A 15,139-nucleotide genomic window follows, 5' to 3' on the forward strand; every position below is an offset into this window, starting at 1 on the left:
AACAGACTAACTTGTCATTTCTTCTCCTATTTTATAAAGGAGTACCACCCAAAATTGAAGCTCTGCCATCTGATATCAGCATTGAAGAAGGAAAAGTTCTCACACTATCCTGTGCCTTTTCTGGTGAACCTGCTCCTGAAATAACATGGTACTGCGGAGGGAGGAAAATCACCAGTCAGGACCAGCAAGGCAGATTTCACATCGAAACCAGTGAAGATCTAACCACCCTGATCATCATGGATGTCCAGAAGAACGACGGTGGACTTTATACTCTGAATTTAGGGAATGAATTTGGTACCGATTCTGCCACTGTGAATATAAATATCCGATCACCTTAGAGAGCTTAATCTGTATTATTTACACTTGTATTTTTACAAGTGATTCATATATGGACTGAAATATCTGCTATGTAAATATAAAAGAAAAATATTTTTTTACCTACCTGAACGAGACAAAGTCCAGATCTATACATTATGACTTATAGTCATCAATGACCTAAGAATTTAAAACACTTTTTTCACTGACATGTACATACTGTATATAGCCGAAGTTAACGGTTATGAAGTTTTGTACCGTTTATTTTATGACATTTTGAAACGTAACTTTTGGAACTAACAGTTGGCAGGGGAAAGTTTCCTAGCAAACGACTACCCTGCTCAACATTTAACTAATTTTTGCGCCTCAACTCATTGTTGATGTCTAAGAATGCCTCAACAGGTAGAGAGGCTCCCTGTTGAAGATTCCCTACACCTAAGACGTGATACTGTGCACAGTATTTCATACGTGCACAAATATTTATGTTGAATCAGAAATGTAAGGCATTGGTGATGTTTGCAATTACCCTCCTGTAAGCATTGCTTTAATGTTTTACATTTGCTCTGATTATGTCATAATTTTCATACCTGACTGACAATTTCTGGACAAAGTGCGAGCGGCCAGCACTTTGTTCACCCACTGTGTACTGTTTCTGACATATTGACTGCCTGAATAGCTTTAAAAAAAGTAACATCACCTGGCCATCCCCTTATCAACAAAGCTATTTAGGTATTCAAGTGCAGCAGCAGTACCCCATCTCGGAGGTTCTTAGGGTGCAGTGATTGAGTTTGTGTGGTAGTATTAGACACCCAGTAGTCACTTCCAGGCAACTAAGCAATGAACCACAGTTTGAAAACAAACTGTTGCTAAAAACATCAAATACCAGCCTGCACTTCAACTTGCTTTAGTTCTCCTAATGTAGTAATAGAGCTTGGTAGCTGTTGAACCTCCTTGAGACAGAATTGTTCATTTGAAATAAAGCATGCTTTCTGCACCATAAAGTCTGTGACTCCTTCTTTCTTTATTATGCTGTTTTTACAGTTCCTGTACTACACTACAGAAAAAGTTGCTGAAACAAAAGATGAGGTAGAAATGCAGTTCTCCAATGTAATGCAGGTAGTTAACTTTTGACAATACAGCTATCAGAAACAGCCTGTCCACTAGCCAGCCTTGGAAAAAAATCACTTAAAATTTTTTCTTCATAGAGTCTTCATTGAAAAAGCCATATGCTTCATTCTAGCATATGGCTAAGCATCGTGCTTGTCCCTCTGTTATTTTCAGGCTTTTGTCTACACTGTCCTGTTTTTTTGGCAGCTGCAACTAGTACAGACTAGTTGACCTCAATTGCCTGGACCAACAAATTGTCACCTCCCATGGGTGATTAATCAATTCATCCCACGAGTCAGCTGACATATCTGTCAGAGCAAACCCTGTCCTCACATTTAGGGGATTGTGGGAGCAGCTGGGATATGTTATCTATAGGGAAAAGAGTATCAAGGTCAAAGGAGCAAGTCTGCTTCTAGAATTCACTCTGTAGAAAAAGCTTGAGAGCAAACACATTCACAGAAATGCAACATTTCAGGAGCTGTAAAATTGTCTGAAGTGGAGCAAGAGCATTAGTTAGCAAACATGATGCATCACTGTGACTCTCAGCATACCGCTAAAAAAACCAAACTACTCCAGTTCATCAGAAGTAATAAAGCAGATAGAATGTCTGAAAACCTATTCCAAAAAGACTCTATGTCAAACCTTTTTTATAATTTCCTATAACCCTATATAGCTTTGAGATATAGATATTTGGATAGCTATCAACCACTATCTATCCAAATTATGCAGGAAAGGTAAGAAATAGGGACAAAACAAGGACCAAAGTAAAAATAAGGATTCGAGAAGAGCTAAGCTCTGCGTCAGGACAAAATCCAAACATTTACAAGTGATGGAAGCAGGAATTATAAATATGAAGGAGTTTAAGAGTGCATGGTATTTCTTCCCAAGGGAGAAAAGTAAAAAAGAATAATAATTAAGGCTGTATTAAAAAAGGCTGTATGTTTTAATCTTTAAACCATTCAAAGAAAGAAAACAAAAGAACTCAAGAAAGCTTCTAATTCTCATTTCTTTAGATGTTTAAAAACACCCCAACCAACAAACTCAATACAAGACATAAGAATGCATAGATACAATCTTGTTTAGCTAACAAGTCACTTGTGTACACAGGCAAACAATAAAACACTAAAAACACACTAGATATCATCTAGATATCATCTCAGCAGAAAGAGATAGTGATAGACAGCATCTGCAGATTTACCCATGGCCTCTTCAAAGTCTATGGGAAACTCAATCTTACATGGCCTCTACTGAGTCTCAAAACACTCAGTCGATGAAGAGGAAGCACACTGCTGTGATGGTATAAGCAAGTTCATCCTGCCAGTACCTCTCTGGCCCAGCTCTGCACAGCACTTAAGCAAGTACTTTTGGCAGATGAGTCACTCACATGTCTAAAAATAGGATTTAAAATACTTAGGGGCTTTGCTGAAACACAGCTTGAATAGATAATGTTGCAGGCCAACCAGCTGAGTCAGTGTTTTTCCACAAGACTGCTAAGCAAATGCTAACCTACACTGACATTGCTGAAGTCACAACCTAAAGCTCTGATACTCCATTTCACAGAACGCATCCCTAAGCATAACATTTTCCAAGACAATAGATTAAGCAGTCTGTGCATGAAAAGAAATAAAAATTCTGAATTATTTACTTATGATCCCAAATACTGGGATTTCTAACTCTATAAGCTGACATTTGCTCTCTTCAAAGATCAGATCTATTATGCTATAGGACCAAGTTTAGAAAAATATCCCACCACTGATATGGTGTATGAAAGCACTTGGCATTCATGTTTCCTGAGTGCTGATGCATAAGGAAAAACTTTTTAACAAAGCTCTGTGAGCTGCTGTATAAATCCTACCACAGAGCTGTGTATTTTCTACTAACGTGTTACATGTGGCAGCCTGAGAAAAAAAAAACTTTGCTACTAGAGAGTGATAATTACACCGAGAGATTAATTGTATTACATTTTAGCTGATTTTCAGACACAGATATTTCCTTCATTCAGGTATCACACCCCTTTTAAAAGTTTCTGATTTACACCAAAATGATAAACAGCTACACTAGAATACTTAAAGTGATAGAGATGGAGCAAAACTCAAGTTTATAATTTGTGAAAATAACCTTAACAAAAACAAAGAGGTGTGATTTCAATTTTTAAGAAAGGAATAAAATTTTTTTGCAGAAGCAACCACTGATGTATTCCTTTCCCAAAGATTGCTTTCTCTGAGGAAAAAAAGAAGTTTAAAAAGTGAGGCTGAATTACTAAATTGAAAGACATACAAACAATAATTTACAGTACTTTAAAGCCCCTGAGCATTGTAATCTCAGTATTCACAGCTCTCCAAATCACCGAGTGCCTTACCATTAATTCTTTATAGTGGACACTGGTAATTTCTAAGCATTCTCATTATCTGATGTTAGAAACTTCATAGATATAACTGAAGTTATCACTTTTCACCTAAATATATGTCCCATGCTTATATTCTTTAAGTGATGAACACTGTTTAGAAATTTGAACTGGTCTCAGATTGATCTTTTCAGAAGCACGTGAGATCAAAACTAGAAGTACCAACTACTTATTCTGTTGAGGTTCAGCTCTCATTCTGCATTAGAAAGAATTATACAGTCAGTCATTCCTGAAAAGCTCTTCCACAAATTTGAAAATTAAATATATAAGAGCAGCCAGGTATTTTTTAGTCTTACTATGCATGGATCATTGTGATTCAGCCAGATAATTTTCAGAAATTATTTCTTGACCCCAGTTACCAAATGTATGACAGCATATCATCTTCACTAATTTCACTGAAATACATTTTAGGATTTTTGACACAGGTATCTATAAAAAGGCTGATTTAATAGAAACGTATCACACATATATACATAAAGCTGAAATGATGGCTTTGTGGACCTAGAAAAATCCAAAACAACACTGAAGCACTTACATGTAAATTTTGTGCTTGGATCTGATCACAACAACTTTTGTCTTGTGGTAGTATTTAAAATCATTACTTACTACTACATTCACTAATCAGTCTTCACTTAGTTTTTGCACAACATGGAGTCCAACCTCTTTACTTTGTAGTAGTTGAAAGCAGAAAAAGGCATCTGTCATAGTGACTTGTAATTAACACTGCAGAAGCTGGCAGAAACCTCAGTGAAATTTCAAAAAGCACGTCTGACAGCATATTATTCAAGACAACACTCTCATTGCAGTATGTAGTTTACTTCTCTGAACATCTTATCACTTATTTTACAATTGTCGTGTCATACAGAATACATTAAAGCAAACATTCAGAAAAAAAATGTACAAGCATGTGTGTGGCTGATATGCATATGCCAGTTTGCATGAAAACTGACAGAACTGAGCACAAATGACAGCTCTGAGCTGGTATCCACAAACACATTTTACAAACCATTCCATTCCACTTGAACCTGACATAATGGTTTATAAACTGGCATTTTATATAAGGCCATCAGATCTTATGTTTTCCTCAACATTTGGGCCTATTTTGATTAAGATAAATCAACATTCCAAAAATTTATAAGGAAAGCTCCCATTCCCATCTGTTCTTTACAGCCTGCTTCAACCTATTTATATACACAAAAGGAAGACTAGTTAAACCATATTAAAGATCTGATTATAAAAACAGATTTTGGTATGTGCTTGAGTACAAAAAACCCTGTACATTTATTTAGCAATTGTGTAAATCAAGAACAGTAAATGGCTTGCTTAAAGTGCTCTACAGCTAAGACTTCATAGACCAAGTTCATCTCTAAACAAACACCCAAAAAGTCCCCAAAAGTTTACAATACTAACATGAACAACCTTCTTGACCAAGGTGCTAGTAGGCACTATTATACTATATTACTCATTAAGAGAGTCAGACTCTGACCTCACAGTTAATGCAAATTTACACTGATGTAACTGAGAGCAGAATCCATCTTCTGGTGTATACCATCCTCAAATGATATAAAGGAGTTGCAAAAACAGACGCTCCCTTTTGTATAAATATGTCATAAATAAAACATGTACAGATACAAATATTCATTACAACAGCAGCTTAGAATGGTCTAACATTTCAGCTCTTGTTTTTCTCATACTTTGCTAAAAACATATCTTAAGTAAGCAGAGTAAATCTTAACAGCACTGCAATAATTATTTGTGATTCTACACACCCCAGAAACAATTTATGCACATTTTGAAGCTTTTAGTAGATCTTTAGACCTTTAGTAGTGAAAGTACGTAGAAATTTTTGATGCAAAAAAGAATAAATAAATAAAAACTATTAAATATCCCATGTTTGGTACAAATACTTCATATTAAGTTATTTTTATACATTTGTTTAGAAAAATACACTAAATATTTCTACTTTCATTGCCTAAAAATAAGGACTGGATTATGTATATCCTCGTGTTTTTAAAGGTGGCGATGTCAATTACCGTCAAGCTGCTGGAGCAGAGCCATTTGTGCCCGTTCCCACAGCCCTTACACTGGCAAAAAAAAAGCCATTGTGGGGCTAATCACAGCTCCAGGTGGATGACCTGGTACAAATGACCACGAGGCCCATGGCACAAGTTGCATTTTCTCCAAAAAACTGAAAACGTTTTGCTGAAGTTTATAATGCTTGTTTACTAACGTATCGATCAGACCTCCACACTTTTTAAAAAGAGCTGCATTTACAAATGTGGATGCTTATCTGTTAAAGCCATCATTGCTCCAAAAATGCACATTCAAACTGTGAAATATTAGGAAAATACTCTTGCAAATAAACTATATAAAGATAAAATACACTTCAAAGATAGTATTTATGTTATTCTATAAAGTGCAGAGAAATCCTTCTAAAAAGGGAAATAACTACTTCCTATAACAACAGTATAATTACAGCAGCTTTTGCATAGGATTATTTATAGAAAATTTAATACTTTCAGTTGCTTCAGGAGGAAAAGGATGAAAGAGTCTCTTCCAGTTCAGATCTTTCCTTTGACACTGATTTACTTTCTTCAGGAATGGTTGATGATACCAGGTCTCCATTGACAGCACTTCTAGAACAATGAGCAGATCCTATGAAAAGATCAATTAAGCATTTAATTTTCAATTCCCAAAATTATAATCCAATCGATCAATTATTGTATTTGCAAAGTATTTCCTATATATAAGCAATCAGAAGAACTAGTCAAGTTAAAGACTGCTTGAGAGGAGTTATAATGGAGTCAAAATGCCAGCAAGAGTCAGAAGGAAAGACCAGAAGAACTGGCTACTAAGTCAGCCCATCTAACCAGGAGGGACTAAATTATGATCACGATCTTTATTATTGGCAAGGCTGTGCGCTTCAGAGCAGTGCTGTTCTCTACAAAAGGCAAGAAGCCACTGAAATGAACAATCTTTCCACAATGCACTGAGTCAAAACTACCCCTGCAACTCACAGAAGTCAAAAAAAACCCACATTTCTTCTGTGACAATGAGCAGGCAGCAAACAGCAGTATTCTACATCATTTACCAGATAATCATTTGTATGAGTGTCTACTAGGACAAAGTTCCCTTTTCTGGGTATGTCTTAATTTTATCTTGCCAGTGGTCCCATTGATATCAATACAACTATTCCAGCTGCAAGATCATTCGTAATATGTATGGATGGCAGCACAAGTTATCCAGGTAACAAACTATACAAGTGCTCTGATTTATAATATAGGAATCTTACAAATAGAACATTTTTCCTCATGCCCTTATCAGTGCCAGAACAGCTGCTCTAAAGAGGGAAATAAATTGTACTGAAAGAGACAAAGAAAACTCCCTTCCTTTCAAACTTACTCTGTGAATCTTCAGAAAGTGTATCACTGTAAGATTCTGTATCCGAGTATGTCCTTCTGCGCCGCTGAGAAAATCGGTGAAGAGATGAACCTTGTTCTTTTACAGAGTGATTAATTCTACAAAGGAAATGAAATCTTTCAGTAAGTAAAATCTGTAACAACCCACACAAATTTTAAATACTTTAAATTTGAAATAACTTTGGTGCTTAGATTAAATTGTGAGTATCAATGTTTTTTACTATACTAGTCTACTATAGCAGACTAAAAACAGCACAGCCAACAATCTTCATTTCACAATTTCAAAGCCTGAAAGTGGAAATAAAAGTGAAAGAAATAATTTCAGAATCTGAAATACTGACTGAAAAACAATGTTAGCCTTTCAAGCTCTCATTTCATGAACTTGTCAAAACAAGCCATTTGCATAAAGCTTCTAGCATGATGAAATTCTGGTACTGTACTAAAAATAGCAGCTGCCACCAATAGCTGATAATCTGCACCTTTTGTTTTCAAAATTGAATCAATTTATGATTTCAAATTTTTTCCCCCAAGCAAACAATTCTTCTCATATTAATGCTAGCAAGTTCAGGGAGGTCTTTTGAGACACAAGAAAAAAGCTTAAGGAAACAGAAAATTACCTTTCTGAATGGCAAGGACCAGGGTGGCTAATGGAACGCTTCATCTAGGGGAAAAAGAATTCCAAAGAACAAACAACACCAAAAATGTCACGTTTAAGCCAGATAAAGTTTCTCAGAAGAATGATTGGATATCTACATTATTTTTTACTTTATTTACAGTCTTTACAAAGAGAGATGGCAATATTTCTTTTTATAAAAAGCAACCACTTTCATTTAAAAATCTGATTTAGCTGTATGAAAACAGATAGATTGCCATCAATACTAAAAGTTTCAGAACATTCACACAGGAATTAGTTTACTGCAAAAAGATGCTACCTCCTATCTATGGAATTTATTCCCTCTTGCACCGAAGGTCCTCAAGGAGCCATTGTTAATTGCTATGATATACAGAAGTATCAAGACATTTTGCCATTACCAAATGCAAGTTTGAATTCCTCATTACACAATAAAGTCAAATTATGCCTCTTGATTCCTTGTGGTTCCTCCACTATCACCATCAAATCTCTATGCATATCAAAGGAAGTTATTATTTTAAATCCGGCTGATCAGCTTTTTAAGTAAAGTGCCTGAAGATAAAGAGATGAAAGATCCATATGAAAAGAGATTCCCACAACAAAATTGCACAATACAGCTCATCTTGGAATACATACACAGAACTGAGAAAGCATTTCATTCCCCATACACTGTCCTTCTAAGGGAATTAATCAATAGTGAATAGTTATGGAAATAATATCTTTATCATTACATATCTTTTTGTTAAATAAGGGAATGATATATTAATAAAAACATCTTGAATTACATACACTGAAACATATGGTATCTTACTGAAGTGCTTCAAGTCACAAAGCACTTAAGCAGGAGGTGAAGTTATGTAATTTTTATGATCAGTGTACAGTTAGCACTCTAAAAAACCCAAACCATTGAATGTAGGAAAAGTTAAACCTCATTCATTTATGAGATACCTCATTACCTTGACATGTGTGATAAATTAACGATGATGATCATCATCATGATGTAACGACTAGCAAAGACTGAGAATGGAAAACTGATTTATATTTGGGACCAGCACTGATTTATAACACAGTCAAGATTTCAACTGTTGACATCATAGCACATAACAATAGCATAGCATTCTGCCACTCCTCCCCCCAGTCCAACCACCAGTACGTCACTTAGAAAAGATAGTATTTCAAAATATCTAAACCATTTGAATAGGTGATGGTGACACAGGAGAAACCAAGGGATCAGGGTGAGGCAGCTGGAACATCTCTGGCTTAAACTTGGCATTAGCAATCTTCACACATTCTTCAAGCGTTGTGATAAATGTATTACATGTGGCACTAAGCAAGGAAGAGGCTTCGTTCATGTTCTGAAAACAAATGAAAGCATAAGCAAGAAAAAAATTAAAATATGCAAATATAACTTTCCTCCACCACCTCTCCCAGACACACTAATTTCCCTCATTATCACTAAAAATTTACATTTCCCATTTTTTAAATCAAATGTACACCTTACCATAAGGCAAACTTAAGAAAACAAATGTGACAGCATTGCAATTTCTTTCTTTCTGACTTCTGAGTTTCTTCAGGGTAGCAGTCAACAATGCCTTACTGCAAAGCTTGTCTCAGAGTGACTAAGTGGTATCATTCAGTGAAATTAATTGCAGCAGAAGGTGTGAACAGTTTTATCACTCTAAAGCAAGGAGCTGCAGGTCCGTTTCACCTCCCTAAACTGAAAACTTGCTCTGTTGTGACTAAGCATCTGCCCCTGGCTTTGCACTAAAGGACCAACAACATTGTTCACATGCTCCTCAGGAGTGCAAAGAATGAAGTCATTCATTTAAAAGCAGGAATACATTCTAGTATTGTACTTGTGCACATTCAAAGATAGATATCCACACTGCATGTTTCCAATGCCTGGAACACTAGCTTTCATTGATAAGAAAATGGAATACCCTCCAACATAAGGAAGGGACATAAGAATGGACAAACCAAGATTTCAACTACATGAACAGAGGTGCAAAACCAGACGAAATATTGTATTGCTCATATGATAGCTCTTCTGGCCTTTCAACCAAATGGCTCAGAAACACAATTAACCTAGTACTAACCTAACCCCTAGTACAATTACAGTTAAACCATACAGGTACTTTACACACAGAAAATCACTACATCTACACACAAGCATTCAAAAACTGACATTAGGTTAAGTCTCCGAACATTGGAGAGATTAATAAGGTTTAAGACATCAAAAGTAACTTGAGGTGTATTATATAATGGAATAAAAAGAAACTGTAGAATTGGGCACCTCAATGCTGGGAGGAGAGCGAGTCTCATCATGGTGAACAAATTCTTGTATTGTATGAACTTGCTGCATTAAAAGATCACAGTAGAGACGAAGTTCAGACATTTTGGTTTTAAGAGATTCATTGGTCTCACTTATTTCTGTGGAAAAAATGGAAATATCAATTTATTGCATATAATGTACATACACATTGTGATTTTTAAGCACTTTTCATTTAAATATGAATTTAAAAATCCACCTAAACTTCCACTTAATTTTGAGGAAACCTGGATTCTGCAATTAATCAATAATTATACTTGAAGCAGACAACACTTCTGGATAACTGATGCTAATTTAATTACTATTATGAAATAGGCACATTATCAGGAAAAATAGAGTTGAAATCTTTCTTAGCTCACATATGATGTCAAAAAACATCACTGGATAAAACTTATGCCACCCACCAGTGTGGCTGGAAACAGTTACATTAAGCCATCCAAGAAAAATTATGGAAAAAAAAGTAGTTACTATAAAGAGCTACCGTAACAGCAGAAATGAAATGTCTTCACAACAGCTACAAACAATACGTTTATTTTAGTGACAACAACATCTTGCTGGTATTTCAGCTTCTTAAGATACAAGAGGTCAGTGCAGGTGACTTCTAACTCTAATACTGAGGGTGAATTTTCCATAGAGATGACTAGAAATAATTACAATTTATATTAAAAGACAATAATACTGATTTTGTACCACAATATTTGTATTATGATTATCTGAAGAAATTATCTACTCTAGGTAACACACATACCTTTTTCTTTTTTTGTTCTGGTATCTGCCAAGCAGGCTTTTGCACTCCCCAGTGCTACCAGCCATCTTTGCCTTTCAGCTGCATTAACTGCTTTCATGTAGAAATGCTGCTCTCCTGGGATGATTAGCTCCATTCTTGTGTTGTCTGTTGCATGAACTTGTGATAGAAGAGAAAAACAATTGAAATAATAATAACCTCAACTCAGTATAACATTTATTAAATACTGCTCAAAGTGTTTTAAAATGCTTATGATACTCCCACAGTAGTACAGTAAATCACAATCCACCACTGCTGCCCAACCTTTCTCCCCCTTTCCTTCACCAAAAGAACAAGCAAAATCAACTGGAAGGAAAAAAAATATTAAAAAGTGATCCTCCCCTCTTTACATTACTGATTTCATCTACACTAAAGAAACACTAACAAAAAGCAGTTACCACATGAAAAATACTTGCTGGCCCATGTAAAACAAGTTCCACTTTTTAATATGAAAGTACCCACATCACAAGCTCAGTCACCTGTGAGGATCTGGGAAACAGCAACCCTGGTCAAAGAGGCTGCTATTCCTACAGTTAGGAATACACTTAAACAAAAACAGAGAAGGAAAAACATGTGATGCAAAAATGTATGATTGGTGATCTTTTCTATTTCCATGGCAGCTAAAATTTTCTCAAGCAGCAATCTATTAATTCTTACCTTTTATTTCACACACAGCCATCTTTATACTTCCTTTGCTGCCTTTGCAAACATCATCCTGGGAATCGTAGTATGACAATATCCCATTGTCTAAAACAAACCACCGAGGCTGCCAACCTAGAGAGATCAAAAATGTAGAAGAGAAAGTTTAGTCAAATTCCTAAATTGTAAACCAAATTCATCTCTTTAGCTGTTTAATAGAAGAGGCAAACATTAAATTACTCTTTTAACACACAAGAAGTAAACAACCTGTGCAGTCTGAAGACCAGACCCACTCTATGACTAGACTACTATTATATAGATATTCCACTCCCATTCTTTTTGGGTGCAAGATCAGCATTTTTCTTCTGTTTTCACTGTATTCCATTCTAGAGAAAAATAAATTTTAATTTAGCCACCACGGAATCCTGTTTTGAAGGTGGTTAAATTACATACCTCTGAAAAACCATTCTCATTCAAATGTATTTTTCAGGCAGATTTTTCTAAGATTGTAGGAACTTATTTGTAAGATATAAATAAATGACTGATGCTACCAAGTGCTATGCTATGTTCTCCTTTACCTACTGTATTTCAGTGAAAACTCTGTATTTTGCACTTACATATTGGCACTTTCTCTGTTTCTACAAACAACATTGCACTAAAATATTCCAGTAGAGCATAACAATTACACTGGCCCAGTATACCCTGGGTCAGCTGCACAATAGGAGCAGATTATCCCTCTATTTTACAACTTGACACAAAACTTTAACTTCCTGCTTGGTTTAGGGTTCGGAATGGCTAACACGGTGTGACCTCCAGGTATTTGGTAATACAACAGTGTGGCCCAAGGTGCTTTCCAGCTGCAATCCCAACAGGGCAAGCCGAGGCCATCCAGCAGCACTGTATTTTAACACAGGAGGCTAAATCAGGTAACAGACTCAGAAATCAGCTGCACACTTCATACTAGTCATAGCATTACAGAATCATTAAAGATTGGAAAAGATCTCCAAGATCAACTATTCCAACCTTTAACCAATCATCACCTTGTCAACTAGACCAGAGCACTAAAGACCACACCCAGTTGTTCCTTAGACACCTCCAGGGATGATGATTACCACCTCCCTGGGCAGCCTGTTCCAGTGCAACCCTTTCCATGAAGAATTTCCTCCTGATGGCCAGCCTGAACCTCCCATGCTGCAGCTTGAAGCTGCTGCCTCTCGTTCTGCCACTTGTTATCCGTAAGAAGAGGCTGAGCCTGACCTGGCTGCAACCTCCTGTCAGGGAGTTGTGAAGTGATAAGGGCACCCCTGAGCCTGCCATTCTCCAGGCTGGGCCCCCTCAGCTGGCACAGCTGGTCCTGGTACCACTCACCCTCTAGACCCTTCACCAGCTTCACTGCCCTTCTGTGGACACTCTCCAGCACCAGCATCATTACAAGTTGTAACACTAGTTCAAGAAGAGTAAGACCAGGCTGCATTAAATCACATTACCATTCCATGACAGAGAAATAATAACGTGTAACCGTGTATTGCCTCTTTTTTGTTGTTTCCTAGCTGTAACAGTAAGCATACATGTCTTTTTAAATGCAGAGTGGTAACTAAAAAGCATGCCCACACTCAACTTTAAAAGCAGAATGTTAAAAACTACAAACTCTAAAGGATAAGAACTCACACAGGAAATATTTCAAATGGTGCATGTACGTCAACACTTTAGCAACAGTAACAAGCTCCTTTGCTGCTTGGTGTTAGCGTTAATGATAAGTACTACAGCCTATTTTAGGCCACAAAAACAGACACTGTACAGATAGTAGAGTAACGAGGCAGATGGTAATAAAAGTTAAACATTTCGCTAGTATGATTAGATTACTTTTTTAAAAACTGCCCTCCTACATTCTGGAGATTGTAGGTAATCCCTGACACACTAATTTTGAAATGCAGGAGCAGATGCTGTCTGTTGGCCAGCACAAGCCTAAGGAAGGGTTCTGAAGTTTGCTGGTTTAGAGGAGAACTGGCTTTCAGCAGATGTTAGCTGCATGCTAACAGGCTAATGTGTGTATAGCAATCACAGCTAATATTTGCTTACTCAATAACAGACTTCAAAGAGGAGCAAATACCACAAGAGTTCATTGCCTTTATCCATTTATCTTTTGCTACAGCAACATTTTCAGCCATATAAGTGAAAGTGATAATTTCCATTGTTTTGAAAACAGCCTTGTGTTCATTCTTTCTCTCATAACCACAACTTTTCCTCTATGTGTTTTCTCTATAGTTATTGTGAAGTGACAAAGACATCAAATATCTATTTAATTACAGCACAACTGCTCCCTTTTACCAGACGACCCATATGTGTGGACACATAATTGCTCCGAAAAATGCAAGATTATGCTCTGTACACTTCATTTCGCAGTGCATCCGTACAATCCTTACCACCTGGCTCACATTTTATAATCCCTCAGAACCAAGTTTCACTCCACACTCACAACCTGTGTATGCTGGAGCAGAATTACACATATGAAGTGCTGAAGAACCAGAGAGCGAAGAAGATACCGCCAAAGCAGCGTAACAAGAGGCACGGTATGTGATCCAACGCCGAGAGACAATTAGTTCTGTCACAGTGTCAGAGGAGAAATGTTTCACCTTGACACCACTGCCTGCCCCAGAGGGAGATGGTGTCTCTATTACAACCAAATAAAACCAGGCAAACGCTGGCATTTGGCGCACTTTTTGTCCGCAGCACTTCCAAAAACGCATTTAATGAAACTTAAGTTCATCATGTATTTTCCAGGTTGGGATACAAGAGCTCCCTGTCCTGCGGAGGGTCTCTGCCTAACTCGGCAGGACGCAATCCAGGTAGCGAGAGGGGCTGGGCAGAAGGCCAGGGCCGAGCTCGGCTCACCCGTGCGGCTGCCGGGGGCGGGGGGTTCCTGAGGCTTCGGCCCGGCCGCCGCCCGCACCGGGCGGGAGCGGGGAGCGCTGGCGCTGCTCCCCGGCCCGGCCCCGGAGCTCCGGGGACCGCCGCCCCAGGGCCGCCTCCGTCGCGGGAGTCGGCCGCTCGCCGGGGCTTGGCTCCGAGCACAGATGTCTCAGCCAACGCGTTACCGACAGCTCCGGCCGCCCGCGGGACGCCGGGACCCCCGAGGCAGCGGCAGCAGCGCCGCATCACGGCCGAGGCCGAACCGAGCCCCAACGGCCGCCCCCGGCCCGGCCCCCCGCCGCCTACCCGCCAGATAGTTGGTCCACTTGTACAGGACCCCCTCCATCGCTCAGAGCCCGGCGCCGGCCCGCATCCTCCTGCTCCTCCGCGGGGAACGGGCGGCCGCGGCCGCCGCGGGGATGGCGCTCCCCTGCCGGCCCCACCGCCGCTCCCCCGCGCGGAGGCGGAGCCGCTCAGCTCAGGCGCGGCGGCCGCGGCGGCTCCGGCGGCGCCGCCCGCCCCGCGGGGCGCTCTGCATCCCCCATGCGCGCCCGGCCGCGCTCCCGGCCCCGCCACCCCGCGGCTGCTTCCGACGTCCCTT

The 15,139-nt window shown here is 38.7% G+C and overlaps 2 protein-coding genes across 2 annotated transcripts in view; one reads left to right on the forward strand and one right to left on the reverse strand.

Annotated features, from left to right (window-relative positions):
- The window catches only part of TTN (titin), a 237,978-nt gene extending 236,676 nt beyond the window's left edge, over window positions 1–1,302 (forward strand). The window contains 1 exon segment of the mRNA XM_063399870.1: window positions 40–1,302. Coding sequence (XP_063255940.1) covers window positions 40–338 — 299 coding nt within the window. The 3' untranslated portion in view covers window positions 339–1,302.
- A 2,952-nt stretch (window positions 1,303–4,254) lies between these two features.
- Window positions 4,255–15,130, reverse strand: PLEKHA3 (pleckstrin homology domain containing A3). Its single transcript, XM_063400433.1, has 8 exons — window positions 14,845–15,130; window positions 11,647–11,763; window positions 10,954–11,109; window positions 10,170–10,306; window positions 9,067–9,231; window positions 7,863–7,906; window positions 7,229–7,344; window positions 4,255–6,481 (listed from the first exon to the last, which is right to left on the reverse strand). Exons 1-8 carry the CDS (start codon window positions 14,882–14,884, stop codon window positions 6,354–6,356), a joined length of 903 nt encoding a protein of 300 aa, XP_063256503.1. The 5' UTR covers window positions 14,885–15,130; the 3' UTR covers window positions 4,255–6,353.
- Window positions 15,131–15,139: the final 9 nt, after the last annotated feature.

The sequence above is a fragment of the Prinia subflava genome, chromosome 6 (genome assembly GCF_021018805.1).
Source record: "Prinia subflava isolate CZ2003 ecotype Zambia chromosome 6, Cam_Psub_1.2, whole genome shotgun sequence".
Classification (NCBI taxonomy): Eukaryota; Metazoa; Chordata; class Aves; order Passeriformes; family Cisticolidae; genus Prinia; species Prinia subflava.

What these genes read in the sequence shown, in the direction of transcription:
- PLEKHA3 (XM_063400433.1), bottom strand. Translation starts at nt 14,884, where the DNA reads ATGGAGGGGGTCCTGTACAAGTGGACCAACTATCTGGCGG. An exon ending in CAGAACAAAAAAAGAAAAAG is followed by an intron (nt 10,307 to 10,953) that starts GTATGTGTGTTA and finishes TTTTTTCCACAG; the next exon opens with AAATAAGTGAGACCAATGAA. An exon ending in GCTCTCCTCCCAGCATTGAG is followed by an intron (nt 9,232 to 10,169) that starts GTGCCCAATTCT and finishes ATTTGTTTTCAG; the next exon opens with AACATGAACGAAGCCTCTTC.